The sequence below is a fragment of the Balaenoptera physalus genome (assembly GCF_965194825.1).
Source record: "Balaenoptera physalus genome assembly, chromosome: 3".
NCBI lineage: Eukaryota > Metazoa > Chordata > Mammalia > Artiodactyla > Balaenopteridae > Balaenoptera > Balaenoptera physalus.
This window is the reverse complement of record NC_138890.1, coordinates 38,472,683-38,500,559: the sequence shown is the minus strand read 5'-3', so window position 1 is coordinate 38,500,559 and position 27,877 is coordinate 38,472,683. Positions and strand designations below refer to the sequence as shown.

Sequence of the window (27,877 nt, the reverse complement as noted above, 5' to 3'; positions counted from 1 at the left end):
CAGCTTGGTGTCTAGTCTTCTAGTCTTTTTTCTGAGCACAAACATAAGTACAAATCTACATATGGACTGCATATAAACGTCAAGATTTTGAGGCAGGAAAAACCTCTGGAGAAGTGAACAGGATTATTAGGTACTGCAAGTACTTTCTTGGAAGTAGATCTTTGAAGAGCTGACTTCACCAATACAGCAACAAAAGAAACTTCATGTAATATAACACTTTGGCTTTTCAAATTACACTTTTGGCTTTTCAGATCACTCATATACTTATGTACTTATATACTTACATAATACTTATTTATATACTTCTTATTAGAGTCTCATAATCCTATTAGGGTAAGGCTGGCATTTTTATCCACATTTCCTGTAGATGGTGTAACTAAGTCAGAGATAGTAAATGCCACAGTGTGAGCAAGTTTTACCATCAAAACTTGTCCAGGTCTCCTGATTTTAAGAACTCTTTCCCCACCCCCATAGCTCTGAGTATAGTAATTCATAAATGTGAGAAATAGAGATGTAAACATTTTAATTTATTGGTAGACTCGTATAAAATAATATGAAGAAAAATTTGCTTGGTGAATTAACATCTTTGCATCTTTACACTCTTGATCAGAGTTCTTTAGCAGCTTTGGCTCACTACCTTTATGCAAGAAGATCTTCAAATGGACTTTGAGTTTTGGGGGGAAATTATAATACTAGTTAATATATTGCTTTCACATTTGGAAGTAAGGCAGTGTGGAGTGATAGCATGTAGCCTCCAGAGCCTTGTTTTCAATCTGAACTCTGCCACTTTCTTGCTGTATGAACTTGGACAAATTGCTTAACCTCTTTGTGACTGTAAAATAGAAATAAGTTCTCACTGAACACTCATAGAACTGTTGTGAGGACTAAATGAATTAATGCATGTACTTAGAACAGTGCTTGGCACATAAACAACACGTGTTAGCGATTATTAACAGTTATTACTTATCTTGAAAAGTTTTGTTATTAAAATAAACAACTTTCTTTGGGTAGGAGAGTTAGATTGTTAACTTAAATTTAATGTGATACAGCTTAGACATCTTATTTTATTTCTTGCAGGTATCTCTCAAAGAAGCAAGGACAGTAGTTACAAGCTATACTGCCAGTTATTGAAGATACTTGAGATCCATGAACTTCTTTTTGCTTTTATGCTAAAGATCATTATGATAGTGCTGGACACTGCAGCAAATATCAGACTGCTTATACTTGGTCTTCCAGTTTTTTGTAAATTTAATTTTATATTTTTTGAAGATCATAGCAATACGCCAAAAAAAAAAAAAAAAAAAAAAACCTTTTTCCCCCTCTATGAATATACTGTAACTCTTGAAAAATATTTTCTCCAGCATAGTGTACTAAATTTTATTCCCCACACACACACAAAAAGTGGACAAAAATGTATGCTTAACAATGTCATTTTGTGACTTTGGAAATAAGTATGTCTTGTGTTTTTGTCTCACTGTGTTGTTGTCTAAGCCCAAACTCACCTTGAAACTGCTGTTTTTAAAACCAAAAAAAAAGAAAAGTTTTTAGTAAGGAACCTAGTTTAGTGTGCTTAAAACCACCGAGAGTTTTTCTTATTCCTTTGTCATAAACACAATTTCTCTTATTACTCCACTACTTACATCTCTAAATTCTGAGCTGTCTCAGTTTGGTGTGTATGTGTGTCAGTGTTCTTTGAGTAAAACTGGAAAACGTCTGCTCTGATACAGATATGTCATAGTGTGACAAATAGAAAACATGAGATTGAGGAATGAAACGAAGGAACAAGAGTGTGTTTCTTTGTGGTGGCCAAGTAGAAGCACTCCTGCCTAAAACCGTTGTCCTAAAAGAAGTTAAAAGCAGTACATTTTAAAATGGGACGTATCACTGGTTCAGTCCTAAAAAGCATGAACAAAAAGTTTTTGTTCTGTTCCAGCTCTGTCTTCTCTAAGTGCAAACACTGTGTTGCAGTGAAAATATCTAGCCATAAGATTTTTAAAAAAATTTATTTGCAATGCTTATGCCTGCAGATATGTAATGTGATCACTGTTTTGTGTTGACAGTATTGCTTTATACAGTTCTTCTATTTGAAAGGAATCTGATTCTTTCAAATAAACATGGTATGTATTGTTCTTACGGGGGACTATTTCAGTGGTGTAAATAATAAATTCCTTTTCTTAAAACATCAGTTATCTGCTCTATATTATCCCAAATATTTTGCCTCTTTGTTGAATCATGAAACAAACACTAGGTTCGGGCAGGCATCTCTTGAAAAAAATTAAATGTGTATGGTTTAAAAGTTTGGGAACCCCTAATTAAGATGATTCAATGAGAACGTCTTAATTATGAGGCTCAATTTAAATATTTAAGGATCGAATACAATTTTTTAAAGCATTTAATTGGCACATTTTCCCAGTGTGAAAAGTAGTTTATTATTCCAAGGTAAGGCTTTATCTTTTTAAAAAAACTGAACACTTAAAACTATTTATATAGGTTGATGAAGAGCAAACATTTTCTAAATCAGTGTAAACTGAACTACAAAAATTAGCAAGCCTCAGGAAGCAAAGCAAAGTAGGTTCTAAAAAAAAATATTTTCTGCCATTAGGTGGTGCCCAAACCAAAGTTTATTAGCTGGTATGCTAAATTAAGCAGTCCTGGGAGAACATTGTCATTGTCAGCTTATTGAAATCACATGTGCTTGTGTGGTTAATACATTCATAGAGTGTGAGAGTTTTAGTGTGTCTTGTGCGTCTCATAATTTATTGAACAGATCTATCTCTGTATTTCTATGTATGTGGCGTACACAGCAGAACCAGGAGATGACTTAATTCAGATTCATGTTCTAGTGAAACAGCAAATTAGTTTTATGATATACATGTTCCAGACTTTCAAACAATTAGTGCCTAATAAAGTATATTTAATCTAAAAACTGCAGAACATCATTAAATCTTTGATTTAGAAGGCAGTTTGAGACCTGGTGGCCCCTCAGGTCCTTTATGAAAATCAGGTTATTGGATTAATGATACCTGTAGGACTTACTCAGTTTTAAAGGTAAAGGATAAGCAGGTCATTACAGTAAGGAACTGCAACATGATCTTCATTCATAGAAAGGAAAATGGTTGTCTTTTGCGGGGAGGAGGTAAAGCTGTGTGGGAATAGGGGTTGGTAAAGAAGGGTATGCAAAACAACAACACATGGGAAAAGGCAAATTATGTAGGGTATTTCTTGGTTTTTAAATGACAGTTGCCAAGAATAGTAATAAAATATGTGAATAGTGAATAAACTGGTTGAGGATTTTTCTCATCCCAAGCAATCAACAACTCTCTCGAGGAACAAATTGTTAGTTTTCCCTAAAGTATTGATACATCAAAATGTATTAATCTGGGCTTCCCTGGTGGCACAGTGGTTAAGAATCTGCCTGCCAATGCAGGGGACACGGGTTTGAGCCCTGGTCCGGGAAGATCCCACATTCCACGGAGCAAATAAGCCCGTGCGCCTCAACTACTGAGCCCGTGTGCCACAACTACTGAAGCCCATGCACCTAGAGCCCGTGCTCCGCAACAAGAGAAGCCACCGCAGTTAGAAGCCCACGCACCGCAACAAAGAGTAGCCCCTGCGCACTGCAACTAGAGAAAGCCCGCGTGCAGCAACAAAGACCCAATGCAGCCCCAAATAAATAAAACTAAAAAAAAAAAAATTATTAATCTTATTAGCTGGAATAGCAGTCCAAGTGGTGTCTCTAGAGATTAAGTGCTTAGATATTTATGTAAGGATATGCTGGTTTTAATTTTATTTTTGGCTGTGTTGGGTCTTTGTTGCTGCGCTCAGGCTTTCTCTAGTTGCAGAGAGCGGGGGCTACTCTTCCTTGTGGTGCGCGGGCTTCTCATTGTGGTGGCTTCTCTTGTTGCGGAACATGGGCTCTAGGCGCACGGGCTTCAGTAGTTGTGGTGCACGGGCTTAGTTGCTCCGTGGCATGTGGGATCTTCCCGGACCAGGGCTCAAACCCGTGTCCCCTGCATTGGCAGGTGGATTCTTAACCACTGCGCCACCAGGGAAGCCCGATATACTGGTTTTTAGAATTGCTTTGGAAAAACTGTGTGGGTCTGTGTGGGAATGCTAAGTATATAGAGCTTAAGGAGAAATCCTTGAAGATTAGTTGGATAGATTTATCAAAGACTTCTGAGAAACTAATGCATTTTAACAATTGAAACAGAAGTCAGTATCAGGCATCCCGTAGATTTAGAAAAGGGTGTCAATCATTTAATGTCAACGAGGTTCCATGTAGAACGTAAAATCTTAAAAACCTCCCACGCTAATGATTTTTTAAAACTCTGGATGTAGGCAGGCACTTCTTAAATGCTAGTATAAGGATATTTCCTGATATACAGTGTTACTTACTAAAACACTGATTTCCTTCTGAAAAGCTTTAAAAGTTGAACCTATAGTTTGTATTGATATAAACTATGGGAAACCAGTCTTTAAAAATACCAAAAACAAAGATATTTCCATAAGTCAATATTGCCACAACAAACATATTAGATTGTGTATAATTTGTGATGCTAAAGGCCAAATTGATGACTTTTCAGGAATATATAGATTATCAAAATGAAGTAATTTTTGATTGAATGCCAATCACTTAATTCTATTTACAGTTCTTTCTTTTCTTTCACTCATTATAATGTCTTTGAGATTTTTTTATTTGAAGTAGAGTTGCTGTACAATATTTTATGAGTTGCAGGTATACAATATAGTGATTCACAATTTTTAAAGGTTATACCCCATTTATAGTTATGAAATATTGGCTGTATTCCCTGTGTTGTATAATATATCCTTGTAGCTTATTTTATACTTAATTGTTTGTAACTCTTACTCCCCTACCCTTATATTGCCCTCCCCACTTCCCTCTCCCTACTGGTAACCACTAGTTTGTTCTCTGTATCTCTGAGTCTGCTTTTTTTGTTGTTATATTTACTAATTTGTTGTATTTCTTAGCTTACACATATGTGATATCATAAACTATTTGTGTTTTTCTGTCTGACTTGTTTCACTTAGCATAATGCCCTCCAAGTCCATCCATGTCGTTGCAAATGGCAAAATTTCCTTCTTTTTAATGACTGAGTAGTATTGCATTGTATATCCATTCATCATTCATTGTATATTCCATCTTTACCCATTCATCTGTTGATGGACACTTAGGTTGCTTCGAAAAGATACGTGCACCCCAGTGTTCATAGTTGCATTATTTACTATTCCCAGTTCTTAATTACCTAGAGTACTTTAGATTGCTATCACTTCTTGTTGTATAATTTGTAAGGAGAACAGTGATGATTTCCCAGATGAGGCCTTAAGAAGAAAGGGCAAGTGATTTGTCAGAAAAACACTTGGGGAGAATCCCTCCTTACGAGTGGTGGTACCTTGGGTAAGTGTCTCTAACTCTTTGAACTTTTCCTTCTTCACGAAAGTGCTAATGATATAACCCATAGGCTGTTGCAAAGGTCAAATGAGACAGTGTGTAAGCACTTTGAAGCAGCAAAGGCTTGTGTGAATTAGATGTTATTAAAAGTAGTTCAGAGCATGTGGCTATGATTGAACTATATCATTGAAATTATAATTAACAGGAGTGTAGTATTAAAAGGAAAAGTTTTCTTAAGTATATTTTTTACAAATATTACCTTGGCTTTCTAAGAGTTCTAAACAATCAAGGAAAGTAGAATGAGGAAACTCTTCTTATGATCTAGATGTTTTTGTAAATATCCAAATGCTTTTAAGTCTGCAAATGCCACTTAATAATGGTCTGGATGGAAGATCTGCTGCCACCCCACCCCCCCATAGGGGTGTATATGTTTGAAAATTTCACAGTGTTATAATACATCTTGTATAGTGGAATATTAACATTATTTTAATCTGTTCACTGAACATTATTTTAATCTGTTCACTGAAATTAGAAGCTTGCTAATTTTGCCATGCCATGTAAAAAATAACAAATCGTTCCAAAGCAATGAATTTTCTAAAACATCTTTTTTTCTTAGAAAGATACACTAAGGTAGATACTAGTTTTTTCCCCGACAGTCTTGGCAGAATAAACTGTCTATGCAGGAACCAGGCAATCAACGTTTAACTTGTATTTGTTAGTACCTACTGTATGTTTCAGACATGTTCTTCAGAGGTAAGCACCAAGATTCTCTACCCTCAAAGAGTGTATATTCCAGTACGGAAAACAATTAAAAAAATTTTTTTCAAAGAGCAAGAAGTGCTATAAATAGTAATATGATAGAAAGTGTGTGGAGTGGTGGAGTTGTAGAGTGGTGATTGACAATAGCATGGGCTAACGTGGGACAACCTGAACGGTAAGAGGCATCACTCAGAATATGATGAAGAAGAGTCTTGGACAAAGCTAAGAGCAAGTGCGAGACCTTAAGGCAGGAACAAGATGGGCAGATTCAGGGACTAGTGGAAGGCAAGCGGTAATGAGAGCTGAGAATGGAGAGGGAGGCAGAGCCCATGGGATAGGTAGGATTCTGTAGGTCATTGTAAGTAACCTGGTGAATTCTGAGTGACTATTCTAAGTGAAATGGGAACAAGTGAAAGGTTTTAAGGGAATGACAATTTTTAAACAATCTGAGATATAATTTACATACTCTTAAGATTCACCCATTTGAATTCAATGTGCAATTCAGTGGTTTCTAACATTTATGGAGTTGTGCAACAATCACCACGATCTAATTTTAGAACCTGATTTGTTGTTTAAAAGATCATCCTGGCTCTTGTGTGGAGAATGGATTATACAGGGGTGAAAGTATAAAGGACAAGATCAGGAGGCTACTGATGTTACCCAGGTGAGAGATTTTCAAAGTGACCGAAGGAAAGTTGGCATTTTTTCACTCCTTCATTGCCTCACTTCCCAACTACCTATTGAGCCCCTGTATTGTGCTGGGCCCTATGCCAGGAACCAGGTCTCCAGTGATGAAGATGATGTTAGCTGTGATCCCTCCCGCCCTGTGGAGCACGCAGCAGTGCATGGACTGTGTGTCTCCTCGCAGGTTTGATGAGGCTGCTGATCTCACCACACTTGCAGGGAGAGTCTCTGAGTCCAGCCTGCTGAAACAGACTTGTCTTATGGGACATGAGGTAATCACGGCAGTGACACCCCACCACGTTTGCCATGTTCTGTTAGAGTCAAGTGACAGGTCCCTCCCACACTCAGGGGAGGAGATTACACAAATGTGTGAACACCAGGAGGTAGAATCATTGAGTTATTTTATGGTCTCTGCCACAGTCCCTGAGCCTAATCTGTAAAGTTGGTATAAAAATAACCTATTTCACAGGGTGGTTATGTGGATTCAAAATGAGGTAACATATAGCAAACTCAGCCCTCTGGGCTTCACCACTTGCTAAGAGATTTCATTTGAAGAATAGAGAACTCACATATCAAAGTCAACATATAAAGAGCCCTTCTCATTTCACCCGCCACCCACAGTGAAAAAGCCCTCTGTGCTGTCCAGAAGTGGACCCAGGATGGAGTGTCCAGCATGAGTGTGAGTGGCCTGTGACAGTGTCGGGAGAGTGCTCAGCAAGATAGATCAGAGGCCCCTTCTGTTTCTCTGGGGAGTCGCAGCGAGAACATCCCCTTCTAGCCATTTCATACACAGGCAGCCAAGAAAATCATTTACAGAGTATTTTGCTTTCGTGCTCAATATACTGCCACTTCTTCCCAGTATCTAATGGAGTTACAGTGTGTGCCCTAAATCTGTGGCTGACTTCTGCCAGATATTTCCTTAACTCCCAATCCCTGGAACCCCTTCCTCCAGCCTTCTTGGGGCTCATCTCCTGCAAACTGATTCAGAGGTGCTGCGTTACGATCAGATCTTTCAGAACATGCACTTCTATAAAGTTTTTGAAGTTTTAGTCAAAGCAAAAACAGAAAAAATAAGCCAGAACTTATTCCCCCCTACTGAGGGGATTAATGAAGGAACACTTAAGCACTATTGTATATATCACTCAACTTTAAGACATTTTTTTGGTCTGTTATTTTTTTTTGTTTTTTTTCCCCTTGGCAGTGAGAGTGCGAAGTCCTAACCACTGGACCTCCAGGGAATTCCCAAGACATATTTTTTTTTAAAAAGAATATGAGACTGTTAATATTCTTTCTTTTCCCCTAAATGGTTCTTTGCTCAGAGAGGAATGGATATGCATCATTGTTTTGGAGGATTTGTTTAGTTAATGTTAGGCCTAGTGGTTAATGTTTTTTTTTTTTTTTTTTTGGCCTCGAGGCTTGTTGGATCTTAGTTCCCGGACCAGGGATTGAACCCGGGCCACGGCAGTGAAAGCGCTGAGTCCTAACCACTGGACCACCAGGGAATTCCCTAGACCTAGTAGTTTAAAAGATCTTTAATAGCTATGCATGATTATTTTTATTTTTAAGGGCTGTTTTATTTAGGAAATAAATATAATTTTTAAAGATTACATTAAATCTCACCACCTAAACATAGCCACGATTAACACTGTGATGTACTTCCAAGCTTTTCTCTATGTTCATGTGTACTGGTGAAATACATGTACAAGAATGGCAAGATATGCCTCAGTGGCTCTCTGTGCTTGAATTAGCCCATGTGGTTATTTTCAGATCCATATAGTTAGAAAGCCTCTGGAAGCAGAGACCATATTTCTTTTTCTTTTGAATTCTTTCCAGGTACATAGTAGGCATCTGAACTTGGTGGATATATGACAAATGCGAGTTAAACTAATGAATGTGTAAACAAGCCATAAACTATGCACTTACATAATGTCATTATTTTAAACATTTGCTTCTTTAAATGCTTCCAACTGTAACGAGACTCATGACAATACAAGATATGTATTATTTCCCTTTTCTTTTTGCAGCCCTGCATATTGATTTTTTCCATCTACCTTTATAGGAGGATATATTGATATAAGGAAAATATTTTCATGAAAGCTTATTGTAAAGAAGAAATTTGTAAGTTCTAGTTACTGATGTGATGTTGGATGGTTGAACTGCTATAGTTTTATGGCTCATGATATACGAGAGAGAGTTTCATTTGTTTCTTAGGTACATTGTTTAGTGTAGTAGTAAACTGATTCATGTAGTTTACAAATGCTTTCACCAGACAATAATAGAAGTGCACAGTACCATATCTAAATGCCATAATCCTTTCTCATAAGTTGATATTCTTAGGGAATTCTGGGAGCTCAAGACTAGATGATTGTTCTGATTAACAGGACACTGATAGGTATCATACTAATGCCACTGAGCAGCAAATCATCAAAAGCAAAGTGCTACAATATGCCTGCTGCCGTCCAGTTCACTGAGTAACTAAGCATCCCCACATCCAGCCCCACTGTGGGGCCAAGGGAATGTGCATGGGAGCCCACATCTCTAGGAAGTCCTTCCAGGGCCACTAATCACTGACACTTATCAAACAGGGCCCAAGATGGGCCCGTATTATTATTGCTCCATCACGCAGCTGTAGCCTGCATGAGAAAGTAGTGAGGTCTGCTGGGTGATCCAAGACAGGGAAGGTCTGAGTGATTAGAGGAACTCAGCTGAGTCATGTTTTGGAGTGCAGGCTTGGATCTGAAACAACTTTTTTTTTTCCCCTTGTTGGTTATATATTTTATTTATTTATTTTTTTTAAAGATTACATTTTTTTTTCTCATGGAAGACAAAGGTGACCTTTATTCAAATGGTGAAGAAGAATGACTTCTAGATGATGTCCAAAGGTGATACAACTTTTTTTAACATCTTTATTGGAGTATAATTGCTTTACAATGTTGTGTTAGTTTCTGTATAACAAAGTGAATCAGCTATACGTATACATATATCCCCATATCCCCTCCCTCTGGCGTCTCCCTCCCGCCCTCCCTATCCCACCCCTCTAGGTGGTCACAAAGCACTGAGCTGATCTCCCTGTGCTTTGCGGCTGCTTCCCACTAGCTATCTATTTTACATTTGGTAGTGTATATATGTCCATGCCACTCTCTCACTTCATCCCAGCTTACCCTTCCCCCTCCCCGTGTCCTCAAGTCCATTCTCTTCGTCTGCGTCTTTATTCCTGTCCTGCCCCTAGGTTCTTCAGAACCTTTTTTTTTTTTAATTCCATATATATGTGTTAGCATATGGTATTTATTTTTCTCTTTCTTACTTACTTCACTCTGTATGACAGACTCTAGGTCTATCCACCTTACTACAAATAACTCAACTTCGTTTCTTTTTATGGCTGAGTAATATTCCATTGTATATATGTGCCACATCTTCTTTATCCATTCATCTGTCACTGGACACTTAGGTTGCTTCCATGTCCTGGCTATTGTAAATAGAGCTGCAATGAACATTATGGTACATGACTTTTTGAATTAGGGTTTTCTCAGGGTATATGCCCAGTTGTGGGGTTTCTGGGTCGTATGTATGGTAGTTCTATGTTTAGTTTTTTCAGGAACCTCCATACTGTTCTCCATAGTGGCTGTATCAATTTACATTCCCACCAACAGTGCAAGAGGGTTCCCTTTTCTCCACACCCTCTCTAGCATTTGTTGTTTGTAGATTTTCTGATGATCCCCATTCTTGGATCTGAAACAATCTTGAAAGCACCACGTAGATGCAGCGGGGCAGGGCTTGGCCCTGACGAACAGGGGAGTCGACAGACCCAGGTAGGATATCCAGTCCCACAACTTATGTGGGGTCTAAGGTAAGAAACGTAACCTTTCTGTATTTATTTCCTATTGCTGCATAACAAATTACGGCAAACTTAGTGGCTTAAAACCACACATGTTTAGTGCCTCATGATGTTAGGAGTCTGAGCGTGGCTTAGTTGAATCCTCTCTGTTCAGGGTCTCACGAAGCTGCCACAAGGTATCTGACAGGCTGGATTTTATTTGGAAGCTGTACTGGGGAAGAATCTGCTTCCAAATTCATTCAGGTTGTTGTCAGAATTCATTTCCTTGAGGCTGTATGACTGAATATATGACTGAAGTCCCCCACTTTTTGGTGCTTGTCAACTGCCCTCAGGTTCTAGAGGCTTCCCGAAATTCTTTGCCACATGAGCTTCTCCCATATGGCTGCTTACCTCATCAAACCTGCAGGGAGAGTCTCTGAGTGCAGCCTGCTAAAACAGATTTGTCTTATGTGACATGAGGTAATCACGGCAGTGACACCCCACCACATTTGCCATGTTCTGTTAGAGCCAAGTGACAGGTCCCTCCCACATTCAGGGGAGGAGATTACACAAATGTGTGAACACCAGGAGGTAGAATCGTTGAGTTATTTTATGGTGTCTCTGCCACAGTCCCTGAGCCTAATCTGTAAAGTTGGTATAAAAATAAGGGTGGTTATGTGGATTCAAAATAAGATAACATATAGCAAGTATTTGCATGGGTGCCTGACACATAGTAAGCATTCAGTAAATGTCAGTGATGATGATGGTGACAATCATTGGTGATAACCAATGGCTATCCTGACAAATGCTTACAATCTTCCTCAATCATGGGGACCCTTGTAAGAACTCATGAGAGTATACAGAATTTCAAGTTTTGAACTTGTGTTTTTCAAAGGAGAGCGTCAAGTCAGTTGTCTATGTGATATGGGGAGGATGGTGATGGCATTGATTATCTAAGGCAGTACAAAATTCAGGAATAATATCTAACTTGACTTTGAAATAAACTTTAAGGTTTTTTTTTTTCTTTCTGATTATTTTTGCTTAGGCAAATTATTCCATATTACAGAGGAAGTCTAATTACTCTAATTTACTTAACTCCTTCCCTATTGATGGACATTTAATTTGAATCTATATTATTACCAACAGTGCTGCAATCAACAGCCTTCTGTGTATATTCTGTACATTTGTGTGTTCCTGTAGGAAAAAGTTATTCAACCATTAATTGACAGCTTACTATGTATCATATCGGACATTGTGCTAAGTGCTGAGTAAATAAGACAGATATGCTACCTTCCCTCATGGTCTTCATAGTCAAAGATTACAGGCATTAAACAAATAATTCCAAGTATGGGGTGTGTGTTATAGGAGGACCTAATATAGTAGGGAGGAGGGTGAGTATGTTGCAGGACAAGGGGGAGCGAGAGAATGGTCATGTCGCTTGTCTTGGGTGAGTCCCTAGAATGGGTGCCATGTGAGGGTCCTTGGCTTTGCCCAGGAAAGAATTCAAGAGCACGCCAAAACAAAGTGGAAGCAAGTTTATTTAGAGAGATACACATTCCATAGGCAGAATGTGGTCTGTCTCAGAAAGCGAGAGCAGCCCTGGGATATGGGGTTGTTAGTTTTTATGAGCTGGTTAATTTCATATGCTAATGAGAGAGAGGAATATCCTAATTATTTGAGGGAAGGAGTAGGGATTTCCAGGAATTGGGCCACTGCCCACTTTTTGGCCTTTTATGGTCAGCCTCAGAACTGTCATGACTCTGGTGGGTGTGTCATTTAGCATGCTAATGTATTACAATGAGCATATAATGAGGCTCAAAGTCTACTGGAAGTCACATCTTCTGCCGTCTTGGGTCTAGTTGGTTCTAACCAGTTTTTGTTGTATCCTGTTTTTCTTAATAGCTCTGTCGTTCTTTTAATGGTTGCACCCTTCTCCCTTCCTTCCCCTCTCAAGGTGAGGTCAGATGCGAGGACAGGAAGGTAGCCAAATTTGGAGGGGCCAGTGAAAACAGATAGGCCATCTCCAGAAAAGGGATACAATCTTGTGACCCAGGGAATAAGGATTTTGACAACATTCCTGGGGCATGGGATTAAGATGGGGAGGGGTCTGGTCTTTGGTTGTCACTTAGCCACACTGGTAACTGCTAAAGTCTCAGAAATCTACTCTGGACCTTGGTCACTGGTCCACATGGGTCATTGCTACCTCAACCCTTGTTCCAAGTCAGGTCCAGGGATGTTCCTTGCTATGCTCCGTATTTCTGCTGAATGCACAGAATTCCTGCGTTTCCTCAGCCTTGAATCACTTTGTGAAGCTAAAACCCTGTGCTACCCCAGAGCCACTCTCAGCAGACTTCATAATGTCAGCCTTCTCCCTTCACAGAAGAGGAAGCTGAGCCAAGGGAAGACTCTGGGAGGCTGTCTAGGTTCTCTCTGCCTAGGCACACCACATGGACATTTCTTCTCTGAGATCATGGTACCCCTAGTGGGCACTACCTGAGAAGTGAGGCATGCATTCACTTTGCTCTCTGATCTCAAGAACCTTCATGGAGTTCTCCATGTTCCCCTCCTGGGCTCATTTTTCCTCATACACTCCCTCTTCCTCAATTCCAAAGAACCTAATCTTCTTGGGAGGAAGCTTTGATCTAATTCATCACCTATGTTCCCAAGTTTGTTGCATGGCTTTTGAGATTCAAAAGCCCAAAGCCAATTACTTTGTTCTCTGCTCTTCTCTGAGGTATCCATTCCCCAAGGCAATGAATGGCTGAATGAGGGAGAAGAGCAAGAAGTGCAAAGAAATACTGGGGCGGTGGGGGGGGGGGGATGTTTAATATTTCAAATTTATCAGTCCATCATAAACGGTATGTTGCTTCCGGTAGCCATGCAATAAATATGTGTGTATTTGAATCTGTTAAAGGATCAAACAGTTTTCAGAGGCACTTTCTTGATGCCTTCAAATCAGGCTGTTAGGGAATGTTTTCCTTGGGAAAAGATGATTTATGAGTGGCAATCACTGATAAAGCAAATTTTGTTTTATACTCACTTTCCTTGGATGCATCCAAGCCCTAAAGCAAGAATTACTTAAGTTTAAAATTAGGTACATGAATATTCATAGCAGCATTACTCATAAATAGCCAGAGAGTGGAAACAACCCAAATGTCCATCAGCTGATGAATAGATAAACATAATGTGACATATCAGTGCAATGCAATGAAAAGAATCCATACTGATACATGCTATAACATGTTTGAGCCTTGAAAACATTATGCTAAGGAAAAGAAGGAAGTCACAAAAACTGCTTATCATATAATTCCATTTATATGAAATAGAATAAGCAAACCCACAGAGGCAGAAAGTAGATTAGTAGTTGCCTAGGGCTGCCAGGGGAGGAGAGAAATGGGATTGGGGCTGATGGCTAAGCGGTGCTGGGTTTCTTTCTGGAGTATTGGAAATATTCTAAAATTGATTATGGTGATGGATGCATAACTCTGAATATGCTAAAAGCCATTGAATTGTATGCTTTAAGTGGTCAGTTACATAGTGTGTAAATTATACTCCTTATAGCTGTTAAAAAAAAAACCCTTGATATTTAAATTGTAGTAGCTTCAGTTTATAGAGTTAGAAAAGTGAAGCCTAATATGAGAGTTTGTTTCTATGTATTTGAATAACTTTTTCATTATTTAAAAGTGAAATGTTTTCTTTTTTGTAGATCTAGGGCTGAATGTAAACTCACAAATTCCTTATTGGTATATATTAGCCTTTTGGGGGCCAGTACTCAGTATTTCTCTTACCCAATGAAGTTTTATTACCGAACACTAGTTTGTGTGCCTGACACACAGTGAGGCCAAACAAACTGAAATGCCAGAGTTTGGGGCAGAGAAAGTGTTACTGAGTCCAAGTTCACTCTGGTCACCACACGACAGACCAATAAATCCGGAGACGAGGTGTTGAGGCAAGGCATAGCGACTTTATTCAGAAAGCTGGCAGACCGAGAAGATGGTAGACTAGTGTACCCAAAAAACCATCTTATTGGGGTCTGGATGCCCGTTTCTTTTATAGAACAGAGAGGGGGAGGAGGTGAGGAAGTAAAGTAAGAAGGCCATTTATCTTGCAAAATATCTCCTCACTTGGCCCTCATTGGGGAGGGGATGTATTAATTTCTTCTTTTCTGCAGCCATTCACAGGTGGGCAGGGTCAGAATGTCTCTCTGTGAGCTGAACAAAGGCCTTTTAGTTTAACAGTCAGGCAGAGGGGCAGGGTTCCCTGTGGCAGGCCATTATGTATGCTTATGGCTATAGACAGTGATTATAATAAAAAGCAACGAAAAGCAAAGGTTAAAGTAAAAGAAACAGAACCAACACGGAGTCAGAATTTGCTCTTCCCTGTTACAAAAGGTTTATTGCAGGGCCAAGCAAGGAGAACCAGTGGCTCACACTCAGAAAACCCGAACTCCCCAATGGTTTTCAGGGAGAAGATTTTTTTTTTTTTTAAAGAATTTATTTATTTATTTATTTACTTATTGGCTGCGTTGGGTCTTTGTTGCTGTGCGCGGGCTTTCTCTAGTTGCGGCGAGCAGGGGCTACTCTTCGTTGCGGTGCACGGGCCTCTCATTGCAGTGGCCTCTGTTGTTGCGGAGCACACGCTCCAGGCACACGGGCTTCAGTAGTTGTGGCACGTGGGCTCAGTAGTTGCGGCTCACGGGCTCCAGAGCGCAGGGTCAGTAGTTGTGGCACACGGGCCCAGCCGCTCCGCGGCATGTGGGATCTTCCCGGACCAGGGCTCGAACCCGTGTCCCCTGCATTGGCAGGCGGACTCTTAACCACTGCACCACCAGGGAAGCCCTCAGGGAGAAGATTTTATAGGCAAAATTTGGGGTGAGGGCTGGAGGGTGTGTAACTGTGTTCTGATTGGTTGCTGGTGAGGTAATAGGGGGTGTTCCAGGATTGTCAATCATCAGCTTTCTGGTTTCAACCAGTCTGGAGTCTCAGCATGTATAGTTACCATCTTCCACCAGGGTGGAGGCCTTAGTTCCTGCAGAAGAATTTAAAGATATTCTTATGTATATCCCTTGAGGAGGAACCAGGACCCTGCTTTAACAGCTGCATTACTGTTTCTTGATTGCACCTCCTTTGTTTCTGCATTCCCTCACTTTCCCGATTAGCAACTGTTTGAATCTGCTTTTTGGAACTAAGGGAAAGTCTAGGAGGCTGAATGAAGCCTATTTCCTACAAACGAGAAATGGAGGACACAGAAAGGACTCGTACCTGGGAGGGTCCCACAGGGTCCTGCTCGGTTTCAGTTTCAAAATTTACAAAATTGAAATTACTCAGATTTAATTTTCAGAATTTATTTATGTACAGAAAATATACAAAGCAAAAGCATTTGAAGGCAGGTAGTGAATTTTTCTGAAAAGTGATACAACATTTGCAGTTTTCATGTCATGATCCAGTTAAATCCATTTTGTTTTATTACTGAACCAAATTTAGGTCTGCTTGCTTGCTCAGTAAAGCCAATCTACTGACACCAGGTTGTGTGAAGGAAAGTGCTGTGGTTATTGCATGGTGCCAAGCAAGGAGTCCAGGGCAGCTAGTGATCTAAACTCCTCAATGGGTTTCAGCAAAGCATTTTTAAAGGCAGGGTGAAGGAGGGGTGTCCCAGGGTATGCGATCAGCTTGTACACAATTCTCTGACTGGTTGATGGTGAGGTAACAGGGTGGTGTCACAGGGGTTAACATTATCAATCCTTACGCTCCAGTAGGTCTGGGGGCTACGTGTTCATGGTCATCAAGTAGTTAATTTCTTTCATTTGGTGGGGTTTTAACATCTGTAAAACAACTCAGTGAATATGATAGGGACAGAGTAAAGGGAAAAAGTAGGTGATTAAATAGTTAATCCCACCTAAGGGATTGTAATTAAAGAAAAAAGTATGGGAGACCCCTGTAAATTAATGATTACTGAAAAAAGCTTAACCACAAAACCAAGCAGTCTTGCTTAGCAACAAAACCATGCAACAGAAGCATGAGACATGCCCCAAAAGAATAAAACAATGGTGGCATGAGACCCACATCCTGCCCAGTGAGCTAGTAAGTTAACGATTCCTAGGACATGCTCCTCTGCGCACACCAGAAAAAAATATAAGGAAAAGGTGACAGTATACTAAAACCTGAGATGACTTGCCATTTTTAACGTATGTTGTTGCCTTTTTGCTTATTTCAATTGTGCCATGACAGTCCCAGCTTGACCATGTAAGGAAAAGAAAACTCCCCTGCCTGACGTGGAGGAGGAGCTGATGATGGAAGCGTGACATCTACTCAAGAATGAGGAAGAAGGTGGCCTTCTCCCTACTTTTCCTTTGATTATAAAACTGTAGCCCACTAAGTTCTCAGGGCACGGCACCCTCTCACCCTCCCACTTGTGAAAGGTGTCCTATTTATTTATGTTTTTGGCTGAGTTGGGTCTTCTTTGCTGCGTGCAGGCTTTCTCTAGTTGTGGCAAGCGGGGGCTACTCTTTGTTGCGGTGCGCAGGCTTCTCATTGCAGTGGCTTCTCTTGTTGCAGAGCACGGGCTCTAGGCATGCGGGCTTCGGTAGTTGTGGCGTGTGGGCTCAGTAGTTGTGGCTCACGGGCTCTAGAGCTCAGGCTTAGTAGTTGTGGCACACGGGCTTAGTTGTTCCACGGCATGTGGGATCTTCCCGGACCGGGGCTTGAACCCGTGTCCCCTGCATTGGCAGGCGGATTCTTAACCACTGCATCACCAGGAGAGCCCAAAAGCGTCCTATTCTAATAAATCACTTCTTATCTATCACTTTGCCTCTCACTGAATTCTTTCTGCACTGAGACATAAAGGACCGGAGCTTCTTTGAGCCCCCTAAATGCCACCTAGCGATTTCAAATGTGCATTAGATACTGTTATCTAGGTACTTCAGAGAGGAGCTAAAGCAGAGGATATGGGGGAAGGCCCCAAAGGGTCCTGCTTGGTTACACTTTTTTCCCCTGCTCCATCTTCTCTTATTATCCATTCTTCCGGTAGAAAGAGCAGCCTGTCTAAGTACAAGTGGCTGGGGTGAGAGTTGGTAGCAATATATTCAGTTGCTGGGCCAGGCAAGCATGTTTTGAATTCTGACCTCTTCAATACAATAACATTTTTGCATGATTAAGTCTGCACAGTTTGTTCCAAAACATTACCTTGCAAAGCAGGATGGTCTGTGCCTAGACAGCATCCCAAGCTTGGTCCTCATGGTTTGTGAACAAGGATCTGAATACTGAAGGCTTGTATGGAGTTGACCATGGACTGGATCAAACACAAATGGCCACGCCAGGGATGCGCACAGGGAAGTGGGACAGCCATGCCTCACATTTCCTATGACAGCAGCGCATTAGCGCTAGCAGGTTCTGCCTCTAAGGACCCAGGGCTTATAGGCCAGGGCACATCAATGCATTTGCAGACTCTAGAATCACCATTAGAAAGTCACGTCCTCCAAAGCTTACAGAGAGGCTGCCTGTCCCTCACAGAGCTTGTGTGGACAGAGGATGGACTTCAGTTTTGGATTATGGCTGATTGGAAAATATTTTTACTTTCTGGACTTTTTGAGCAGGGCAATCACTCCTCCTCCAAGCCCCTAAGCGGCCCCCACTAACTCCACTGATAACAACTGCATGAAAGTGTCTTTTAATTTTTAAATACATGTTCGAAAAATACAGAGAAGTCGAAAGAAGGATATTTTTTAAAAAAAGATATACCCACTGTTATCACTTTAGTATATATTAGTGCTGTCCAACAAAAAGAGAAGATGAACTACAAATATGAGCTGTGCTTGTAATCTTAAAATTTCTAGTACCACGTTAAAAAAGGTTAAAAGAAACAGGTGAAATGAATTTAAATAGTACTTTAACTTAATATATACAAAATATCATATCAACAGATGATCACCATTAAAATTATTAATGGGATATTTTACATTCTTTCATACCATATTTGAAGCCTAGTGCGTATTTTGCATGTATAGTACATCTCACCACATTCCAAGTGCTCAGTAGCCACGTGTGGTCAGTGCCTGTAATATTGATCAGTTCAGGGCTGTGTGTGCGCGCGTGCACTCTGTGAACCTTCACTCAAAATTTGGTTCCGATGTTGTACCAAAGGAGGGAGCACTCAGGCTCTCTTACCAGCTTGCCCAGATGTGCGTGTGGGGCAGAGGTAAGAGGGAGAGGCAAGGCTTAAAAGCTGTCGGTTGTCAATCAACAAAAAAAGGACCTCTCTCTATGTATGTGTGTATCTGTATATATTAATATCTATCTATCTATCTATCTATCTAGTTATATAAAGTATTCTTCCAGATGAGGAAAGATACTCAAAACTACATGTTAAAAAAATTAAGTGGGGGGTAAATTGGAAGGCACAAAAAGCTTAAGACTTAGCAGAAGAAGACTGTTTTATATATAGCAAAAATGGACCAGTTTGGGGATGGACACACAACAACCACTCCCACTAGCAAATGCAGCCCAATCATGGCTCCTAAGACAGAACTGAGACCTAGGGCACTTGCGTCTCCTTTTCCTACAATGTTCTCCATCCCCCCACTCCCCCACCCCGGGCTTCTCCCTCACTTCTTTCAGTCTCTGTCAAGTCTTACCTCCTCTACCTCATCTGAGAGGTCATCCTGTTCATTGACACCATCTGAATAGAGGTTCCCTTGCCCCTGTTATTCTCTCTTCCCTCTCGGCTTTATGTTTCTTTGAAGCAGCTACCACTTACAGGATTTGTTATTTTGTTTGTAGTTTATCTCCCCCATGAAACTGGAAGCTCTGTAGGGCAGGGGTTCAGGTCTTTTTATTCACCACTTTGGTCCCAGCACTTAGAGAAGAGGCTGGCACACAGTAGGTTCTCAGTGTGTGGTTGTTGAATGAATGCCTGATTGATTAGGAGAAGGAAAGGAGGTGGGTACTTGGAAAGAGGAGCCAGCAGGCCCCACCATTGGTGCTAATAAATGTTTTCATAAAAGACAAAGTCATGATTTTTCGTTTTTTAAGAAAAGCAATTTTGTTTTCAAGTACCTAGAATGACATTAGGCTAACTAAGGATTTCTGGAATGCCTTGGGATTTCTTTTAATGAATAGATGAAAATTATATCTAATTAGCATTAATTTTTATGTGTAAATGGGTATATCCAAATTGTATAAAAGCAGTTCTCTTGAATAATTTAAACATCCTCTTCACCCTACAAGGCATTTAGCACACTCTTCCTTCAAAGATTTTATTAATGGGAACTGAAATCATGAGGTTGAAATGCAAAATAAAGGAGATTTTTTTTCTTTATGCAGGCACGCAAGTGAATACCTCAGAAATGGGTAGACCCAAGAATCAGATTCTAAGGATCCTGGGAAGTTAACTCAGTGGCCTCTGATAACCTCAAATTTATTAAAAAGAATATAGGAAGAAGGGAAAGCCTTCTTTATGGTAGAATTCAAATTAATGTATAAAGAATGATGGAAATAGAAAATCACCATTAGGCAAAACTATTGCTGCAGGCAGATGTCATCACTGTATGCTAAAATTAGTGGGTGAAAGTGTTATGAGAAAGAGGATATTAACACAGCCTCAAAGTATCTCTCCACAAGATAGCTATATTAATTCTCAAGGGAAAAACAGAACCTTCACAGTGGAGAAGCATGGGAGATACCACCTACACCAGGTGATTGAAGTTAACATCACTAGTCCTGAGGATCTGGTACATCAACTCTGAGGACCACCTGATGTGATTCACTGAGAAGGCACAATATCACTGTGTGGGATCCTTGGCAAAAATGCAGAATGCACATTTTTTTTTTTTTTGGCCATGCCCCACAACATGTGGGAGCTTAGTTCCCCAAGCAGGGATTGAACCCATGCCCCCTGCATTGGAAGCGTGGAGTCTTAACCACTGGACTGCCAGGGAAGTCCAAGAATCCACATTTAATCACGAGGAAATATCAGGCAAACCCAAACTGAGGGACATTTTACAAAATAACTGATAGCTGCTCTTCAAAAATGTACTGATAATGAATGATTAAGGAAGACCAAGGAATTTGGATTTGAGGTGATGATGGGGACTTGAAATTACATGCCATGTTGGATCCTGGTTTAGATCCTGGGCCAGAAAAAGGACATCGGTGGGACAATTAGCAAAATTTGAATAACATCTATGGATTAGTTAATAGTCTTGTATCAATGTTAATTTCCTGGTTTAAATACTTGTACTAAGATTATGGATGAAGCTAACATTAGGAGAAGCTGGGTCATAGTTATAAGGCAACTCTTATACTATTTTTGCAGTTTTTTTCTATGAAATGAATTCAAAATAAAAACTCAAAAAAAGATAGGTATATTTACTTGGTAATCTGAACTGAGCATGGTAATAATGTTAACAGTAGTAATACTAGCTGTTATGGGTTGCATTTTGTCCCCCACTCCAATTCACAGGTTGAAGTTCTAATACTCTCAGGAATGTCACCTTATTTAGAGATAGGGTCACTGCAGATGTAATTAAGGTGAGGTCATACTGGAGATGGGTGTCCCCCTAATCCAATATGTCCTTACAAAAAGGGGAAATTTGGACACAGGCAGGCACACAGGGAGAACACCATGTGGAGATTAAGGCAGAGATTGGGGTGATGTAGCAGAAGTCAAGGAACGCCAAAGATTGCCAGCAAACCACCAAAAGCTAGGAGAGAGGCATGGAACAGATTCTCCCTTGCAGCCCCCAGAAGAAATCAATCTTGCCGACAGCTTCATCTTGGACTTCGAGCCTCTAGAACTGTGAGGCAGTAAATTTCTGTTGCTTAAGCCACCTGGTTTGTGGTACTTTGTTACATTAGCCCTAACAAACTAATACACTAGTTAGCATTTCTTGAGAACTTAGAACGTTGAGCTCTTCACATGCATTATCTCATTTCATCTTCACCCCATCCCTTTGCAGAAGGTGTTATTACTGCTTCCAATTTATAGCTGAGAGGATTGATGCATAGAGTGGGTAAGTAACTTGCCCTGGGTCACACAGCTAGCAAATGGCGGGGTGGGTTAAAACCTCTATAGTCTGACACCAGCATGTTCCTATCCACTGCACACACTTCTGGATTCCAATGACAAAGATTTCTTATGAGATGTGAAATGGTTACCTTTGATTAATTTCTCTCTATACATCATATATAAATTCCAGAGATGAAAAATAGTCAAGTGCACACGTGGGTACCCTACCCTGTTTCCTTACCACCCATTCCTCCACAACCACCCCAGTCTGGTGGAATCAAATGTCTGCCTCCTTGGAAACACTGAACTTCCTATGTCCGAGTTCTCCCAAGAAAGGAGTGTTAGTCATTAAGGAGATATTCCATTTTGAAAGTGAGCAACTAATTTAAGCAAATATTTGGGATTAAACTCAGTCATTTAGATACATGGGAGACTGCACTCTGGGGCAGTGGAGCTACTTAAAAAAAAGTGGAGAGCAAACATTTTCTCTATTTTAGAGCAAAGAATCTGAGAATTGCCCACTGGGTTTCATTTGTTTGCCTTCTTGAGTCATTCCTTCATTCAATTAACCTTTGTTGAGCACCCCTGGGCTTCTTGGTGCCGGGCTCAGCCAGCATAAATTGACGAAGAAGATAGTCCTAGCTTTCAGTTAGTCTCTCATTCAGGGTTGGTCCCAAGGCAAAAAAGGTGGAGGTGAAAGCTTTTGAAAGCAAATCACCGTTTCCCAATTCGTAACCCATCTCCTCATAGGCATTGTTTTCTGAACGACTGAAGCTAATTTTCTTGTATTATATGCTGGTGATCCCCAGCTCCCTATCTCCAGTCCAAATTTCACTTACAGGCTCCAGATCCATATATCCAAAGTTTATTGGATGCTCCAATTGGTTGTCCCATATATATGTCCACAGATGTAAAGTGGAACTCATCATCTTTATTCCCTCAACTTTGTTCCTTCCCCACTCAATCCTCCTCCTCCCCTCTCAGTGAATGGTACCACCAGTGACCAAATTGATCAAGTCAGAAACCTCTCAGAAACAGTAAGTAAGGACTGTTTGTTTATTCTGAGGCAACATTCTGTGTCTAGCTCAGTCTTGGACCATGTACTGTGGAAGGTACTAATAACGACCTGATGAGCGAATGAATGAATGGGCTTCATTCTTGCATCCTTGATTCTTCTCTCTCTTAGCACTCATGTCCAACCCATAGGCCCTGTCATTTCTCTCCATCATTTCTTTCAAAGTAGTCCTCTCGTCTCCATCCCTTACCAGCATTTTCCCAGTCCAAACTGTCACAATCTCTCACCCGGACCACTACTGTGACCTTTACCTGGTCCTCTTGGCTTCTCTCTTGCCACCTCCCAATCTGTTCTCCATGTAGCAACTTGAGTGAACTGGTAAAAACAGAAATCTGACCCCATCACTTCTCTGCCTAAAACCCTTCAATGACTTTCTGTTGTCATCGTGATGAAGCCCAAGCTTGATATTTGAGGACCCACTTAATTTAGTTCCTACTTATCTCCCTATCCTTATTTTTCATCTTTCTCCTTTCCTTCTCCTCCTCCCCTACTTTGCTTCAGCTAAAATGAGTTTTCTGCGGGTTTCCAAACATGTCTTTCCCTCTTCCAGACTTGTGCTCATGTTAGTCGCTTCACCTGGCAATTCCTCTTAATACTTAAAGCCACAGCCTGGGTACTTTGGGATCTTGTTTTAGTTTCTATTGCTGCTGCAACAAATGGCCTATATTTAGCTGCTTGCAGTAATACCCATTTATTATCGTGCAGATCTGAAGGTCACAGGTCTAGGTAGTTTTGGCTGGGTTCTCTGCTTAGTGTCTCACAAGGCAGGGCTGCATTCCTTTGTGGAAGCTCTGGGGAACAGTCTGCTTCCAAACTCATTCAGGTTTTTGGCAGAATTTAGTTCCTTGTGGTTGTAGGAGTGAGGTTCCCCTTTCCTGGAAATGTGGCCCCTCCATATTTAAGCCAGCAATGGCAGGTCAAACCCTTCTCATTCTTCAAAAGTCTGTGACTTCTCCCTCTAGTGCCATCTTTTTGACTTTCAAGGGCTCATGTGATTACACTTGTTCCACCTGGATAATTTGGGATAATCTCATCATAGCCACAGGTGCTAAGAACTAGGGCATGGACATCTTTGGGGGGGGGGGCATTATTTTGCCTATCACAGATGCCCACCTTCAAATCTAGGTTCTGTGTCCCTCCCTTTTGCTCCAGTGGCAGGCACTGCTGGTTGCCTCACCAATAAGTATTTCCCACTCTCAGCTACTTTCCTGCTATCAGAGCCTGCCTCTCACTTTAGAGGGTGAAAATGCCAGGTTTTTGCTTTCCCAGCCTCTCTTGTAGGTAGGGCATGGGCACATCTGCCGGAGGACTCTGGGAAAGATGTCTTCTCTGATTAAAAAAAAAACTTAGAGGAGAACGGCCTTTCTGATCTTCAGGCATGGTGCTATGAGGACATGATGTTGGGGGCTGCAGAAGCCATCTCGAGGGGCACACGTGAGGACAAAAGCCAGCACACTGGAGCTAGTGGAGAAGAGAGTTGAGAGGAGTCTGAGTTCTTGATGACACCATTGAATTACTGAGTTACGTCCCACCACAACTTACCTCCAGGCTTTTTCTTAGGTTGCCCTAATTGTTCGTTATTGCTCAAGCCGCTTTTTAGTCGACCTGCCCACCTTGCTCATGTACTCTCTCCTGCACCTATGCACCTGGCACAGTAAACACCTAGCAATTATTGGCTGAATGAATGAATGAGTGAAAGCTCTCCCTCTCCTTCAATATCCTCTACTCCAAGCACTCTCACTATGACAAGGGCTGCCATGTATGGTTGGGCAGGCTGTGTCCTGCACAAGGGTCCCTGGTCTAGGGGGCAAATAAGGGCTGAAATCTAGCCTGTTCTCCACTTGGTAAGCCAGCATCCTGGCATGGGGCCGTGCCTGCCCAGGGGAAAGGACACGTTTTTTCTTATTAGCAGTAAGGTGCTCTAGGCTAGTAGCAGTACTGTGGCAGCCTAAATTCTGACTTTTCTTTTCTGATAGGGTACACGCCCTTGCCGTTTGTTTTCCACTCTCCCAAGGAGTGAAGCAGAGGATGCTCTTTGGGTCCTGGACACCATGTTCCAAGGAGCGCAGTGACTATTTTGAGAAACTGATTAGTACTAAAGTGCTTGTGGAGCTCCCAGGTTTTAATGTACAGCCCTTCTCTGGCAATAGGCTGGTCATTTTAATACCATTCTTCTGGAAATTATAACTTAATATAACAGGAACTGCCAAAATGGGAGTCAGGAGACCCAAATTCAAGCGTGAGCTCTGGCATTAATCAGGCTCTGAGTGCTTGGGTAAGGCAGCAACCTTCTCTGGCCTTCAGTTTCCTCACCTATAAAATTAGAGGTTCTCAAACTGTATCCTGCAGAGTTTAGGTATGTTGAGGTGGCACCCCAGGGCTCTCAATGGTGAATAGGGAGGTGGGACTGAGTGGGTAGGAAGCTTCAGTCAGAGCAGTTCTGCTTTTGTTTGCTTTACATGTAGGACTTTATAAAAAAATTAATTTTTAATTATGCAGGAAATCTACTAATATATCCTTCCTGTAAGGAATTAGAACACTGCAGACACAATTAAAGCCCCTTTGGTACCCATCCTCCCCAGTCCCCTTGTATGTTGGAAATTCATTTAAGATTTCCGTTTGAACAAAGAGATCCTGGCTCAAACAAGTTAGGGAACCACTGGTCTGGTTAGCCTCTAAGGACCCCAAAAGTGCAAAAAAGAGGGATTTCAGAGAAAAGGGCAAGCCACTGCTGGAGAATGTTCCACAAGGTTGAGTGGAAACCCATGCAATGGTTTGTTGAAATGCAGTGTTGCTCTGGGTGCTGTAATTTGGGGGCAATGTCACTGCTGTGTACTGGCAGTGTACCCAGGAGAGGGCTGGTGGGGGGGAGGACATAGATTTATGAGTTAGAATGGGAAGGCTTGTGTACATGTCCCAAACCTGCCCTCATTTCCATGGGGAGGGAAGATGAGGTGGCATTAGGACTGCTTATTTTTGGCCTGACTTTAGAAAAACAGCAACTGCAACTAACATTTGTTGTATACTTGCTGGGTGCTGGGTGCTCCGAGCCTGGTCTCGGGTAGCCCTCACAGCATCCCTGGGAGGTGATGGCACTGCCAGCATACTTGTTTTAGAGGTGAGGAAACTGAGGCAGGAAGAGATTAAGGAATTGCCTAGGGGCACATCACTGGTTAGTAGGGTGTGGGGATTTGAGCCCAGGGCCAGATGCACACCCCCCTCCCCCCCCACTCTGCCCTATGTCCAGGCACTGCCTGCTGCCATCTTAACTCCATCCCACCTGTTTGAGTGTTGGGTGGTGGGTGTGGGAAGGACAGCTGACTGGACACTGTGGTTTGTCTAAGATTTGTCCCCCTGACTTTCCCTCTCCCTCAAACTCCAGGGCCATGGGCAGAATGCTCAGTTCCCTGGAGCCCCCGTTGCTCAGGTTAGCAAGCAGCCAGGGAAGACGCCAGGTGGGCTGGAGTGAAGGGCAGGGGAGAGCCGGTTTGTGCTCCTCAGGAAAGGAGATGGGAGATTAGCGAGCAGCTGCAGAGCCCTGCGGCCCATCCTGCACGGGCACCCACCAGGTGAGAGCATGAGCACGACCGCAGGCCCCGGGACCCAGGCCTGCGTGGAGGAAAATGCGAATCAATTCTGCTTCCTGCAGAAGGAGGCTTTTCAGTATGCGTACCTGGTCTTCTCCCTCTTTGGCCCGAATGCTGATTTTATTTTTGCATTTTATGAGCTTGAGAGAGGGAATTCATTTCCTTGGTATAATATGAGCCTCTGGAGTAATCTTGTCCAAATACATTTTGCTCACAGATTCTGTCCTGGTAGAGGGGCCGTACTGAAATGAAATGGAAAGAGATGATTAAGATCTGATTTATAGGTAAGGTGAATTGGTAGATTTATGCCAAATTATTGCATCCAGGAAGGTGAAAGGGAATGACAGCCTCTTCCTAGGAGCTGGAAACCTTTATAAAAAGAAATATTTAGGGTGCACGTGCTCTTATGCCAGCCAGGCTATATTTTAATATATTCTACCATGTTTGTCCCCTTTTTCTCTCTCTCTAGACTGTACAATCCCCGAAGGCAAGAACTGGGTTCATTGCATCTTGGGCAATTTTATTTATAAGAAAGGGATTCTACACTGCAGAGGTTTTTTACTCTCAAGGGACTGAGCTGTCTCTTTCTTCCCCATTGGCTGATTAATACTGCCTCCTTCCCAACCTAGTTCTTAGAGACATCGGGGCCTCCTAACAATGACTCCTTCATCTCCCCAGCCCCCAAAAACACAGGGTCTAGAGTTATGCTTCTTTCAGGCGATAAGTAGTATGGTAAGAATATTAACACCAAGCTTTTATTGAGTACTTCTATGGATCAGGTATTTTTTAAAAATTAATTAATTAATTTGTTTTTATTTTTGGCTCTGTAGGGTCTTCGTTGCTGTGCTCAGGCTCTCTCTTGTTGCGGCGAGCGGGGGCTACTCTCCCTTGCGGTGTGCAAGCTTCTCTTTTTCGTGGCTTCTCTTGTTGCGGAGCACGGGCTCTAGGCGTGCGGGCTTCAGTAGTTGTGGCTTGCGGGCTTAGTTGCTCCACGGCATGTGGGATCTTCCAGGACCAGGGCTGGAACCTGTGTCCCCTGCATTGGCAGGCGGATTCTTAACCACTGCGCCACCAGGGAAGGCCTGGATCAGGTATTTTTCTAAGCATTTTCTAAGTGTTATTCCATTTAATCCTCACAACTACCCTGTGAAATAGGAAATGTTATTATCCCATTTTACACATGAGGAAACTGGGGCTTGGGTTGCTCAAAATCACAGAGCTAGTCAGTGGAAATAGCTACCATTTTCTGGGTACTTACTGTGGACCAGGAATCGTGCCAATCCCATTAAACCGGTGATCTCATTTCATAGTGCTCTTAACCCTCAGGAAGTGACCTCCAGTGCTTAGAATTTAAAGCTTAAGCCTTTGGAAACCATGTGAGGGCAAGGTCTTTTTCACCCCTGTATCCAGAAAATAGAGGATGGTGCCAGGGGCAGAGTGATAAACAATGTTTGTGGAGTGAATGAAGGAACAGCAAAGGTGTCTGCCCTATGGGAGCTACTTGCCCAGACCACCCCCCAACACACACACACCAAGACATGTGAATC

At 41.6% G+C, this 27,877-nt stretch overlaps 1 protein-coding gene and 1 long non-coding RNA gene across 3 annotated transcripts in view; one reads left to right on the top strand and one right to left on the bottom strand.

Moving 5' to 3' along the window:
- The window catches only part of UBLCP1 (ubiquitin like domain containing CTD phosphatase 1), a 30,046-nt gene extending 25,016 nt beyond the window's left edge, over window positions 1–5,030 (top strand). Inside the window, exon 11 of the mRNA XM_082456539.1 lies at window positions 1,078–5,030. Coding sequence (XP_082312665.1) covers window positions 1,078–1,105 — 28 coding nt within the window. The 3' untranslated portion in view covers window positions 1,106–5,030. The remainder of the gene's footprint in view (window positions 1–1,077) is intronic.
- LOC309658261 overlaps window positions 1–27,877 on the bottom strand; it is a 477,588-nt gene that overhangs the window by 3,002 nt on the left and 446,709 nt on the right. The gene's annotated exons all lie outside the window — the stretch shown is intronic.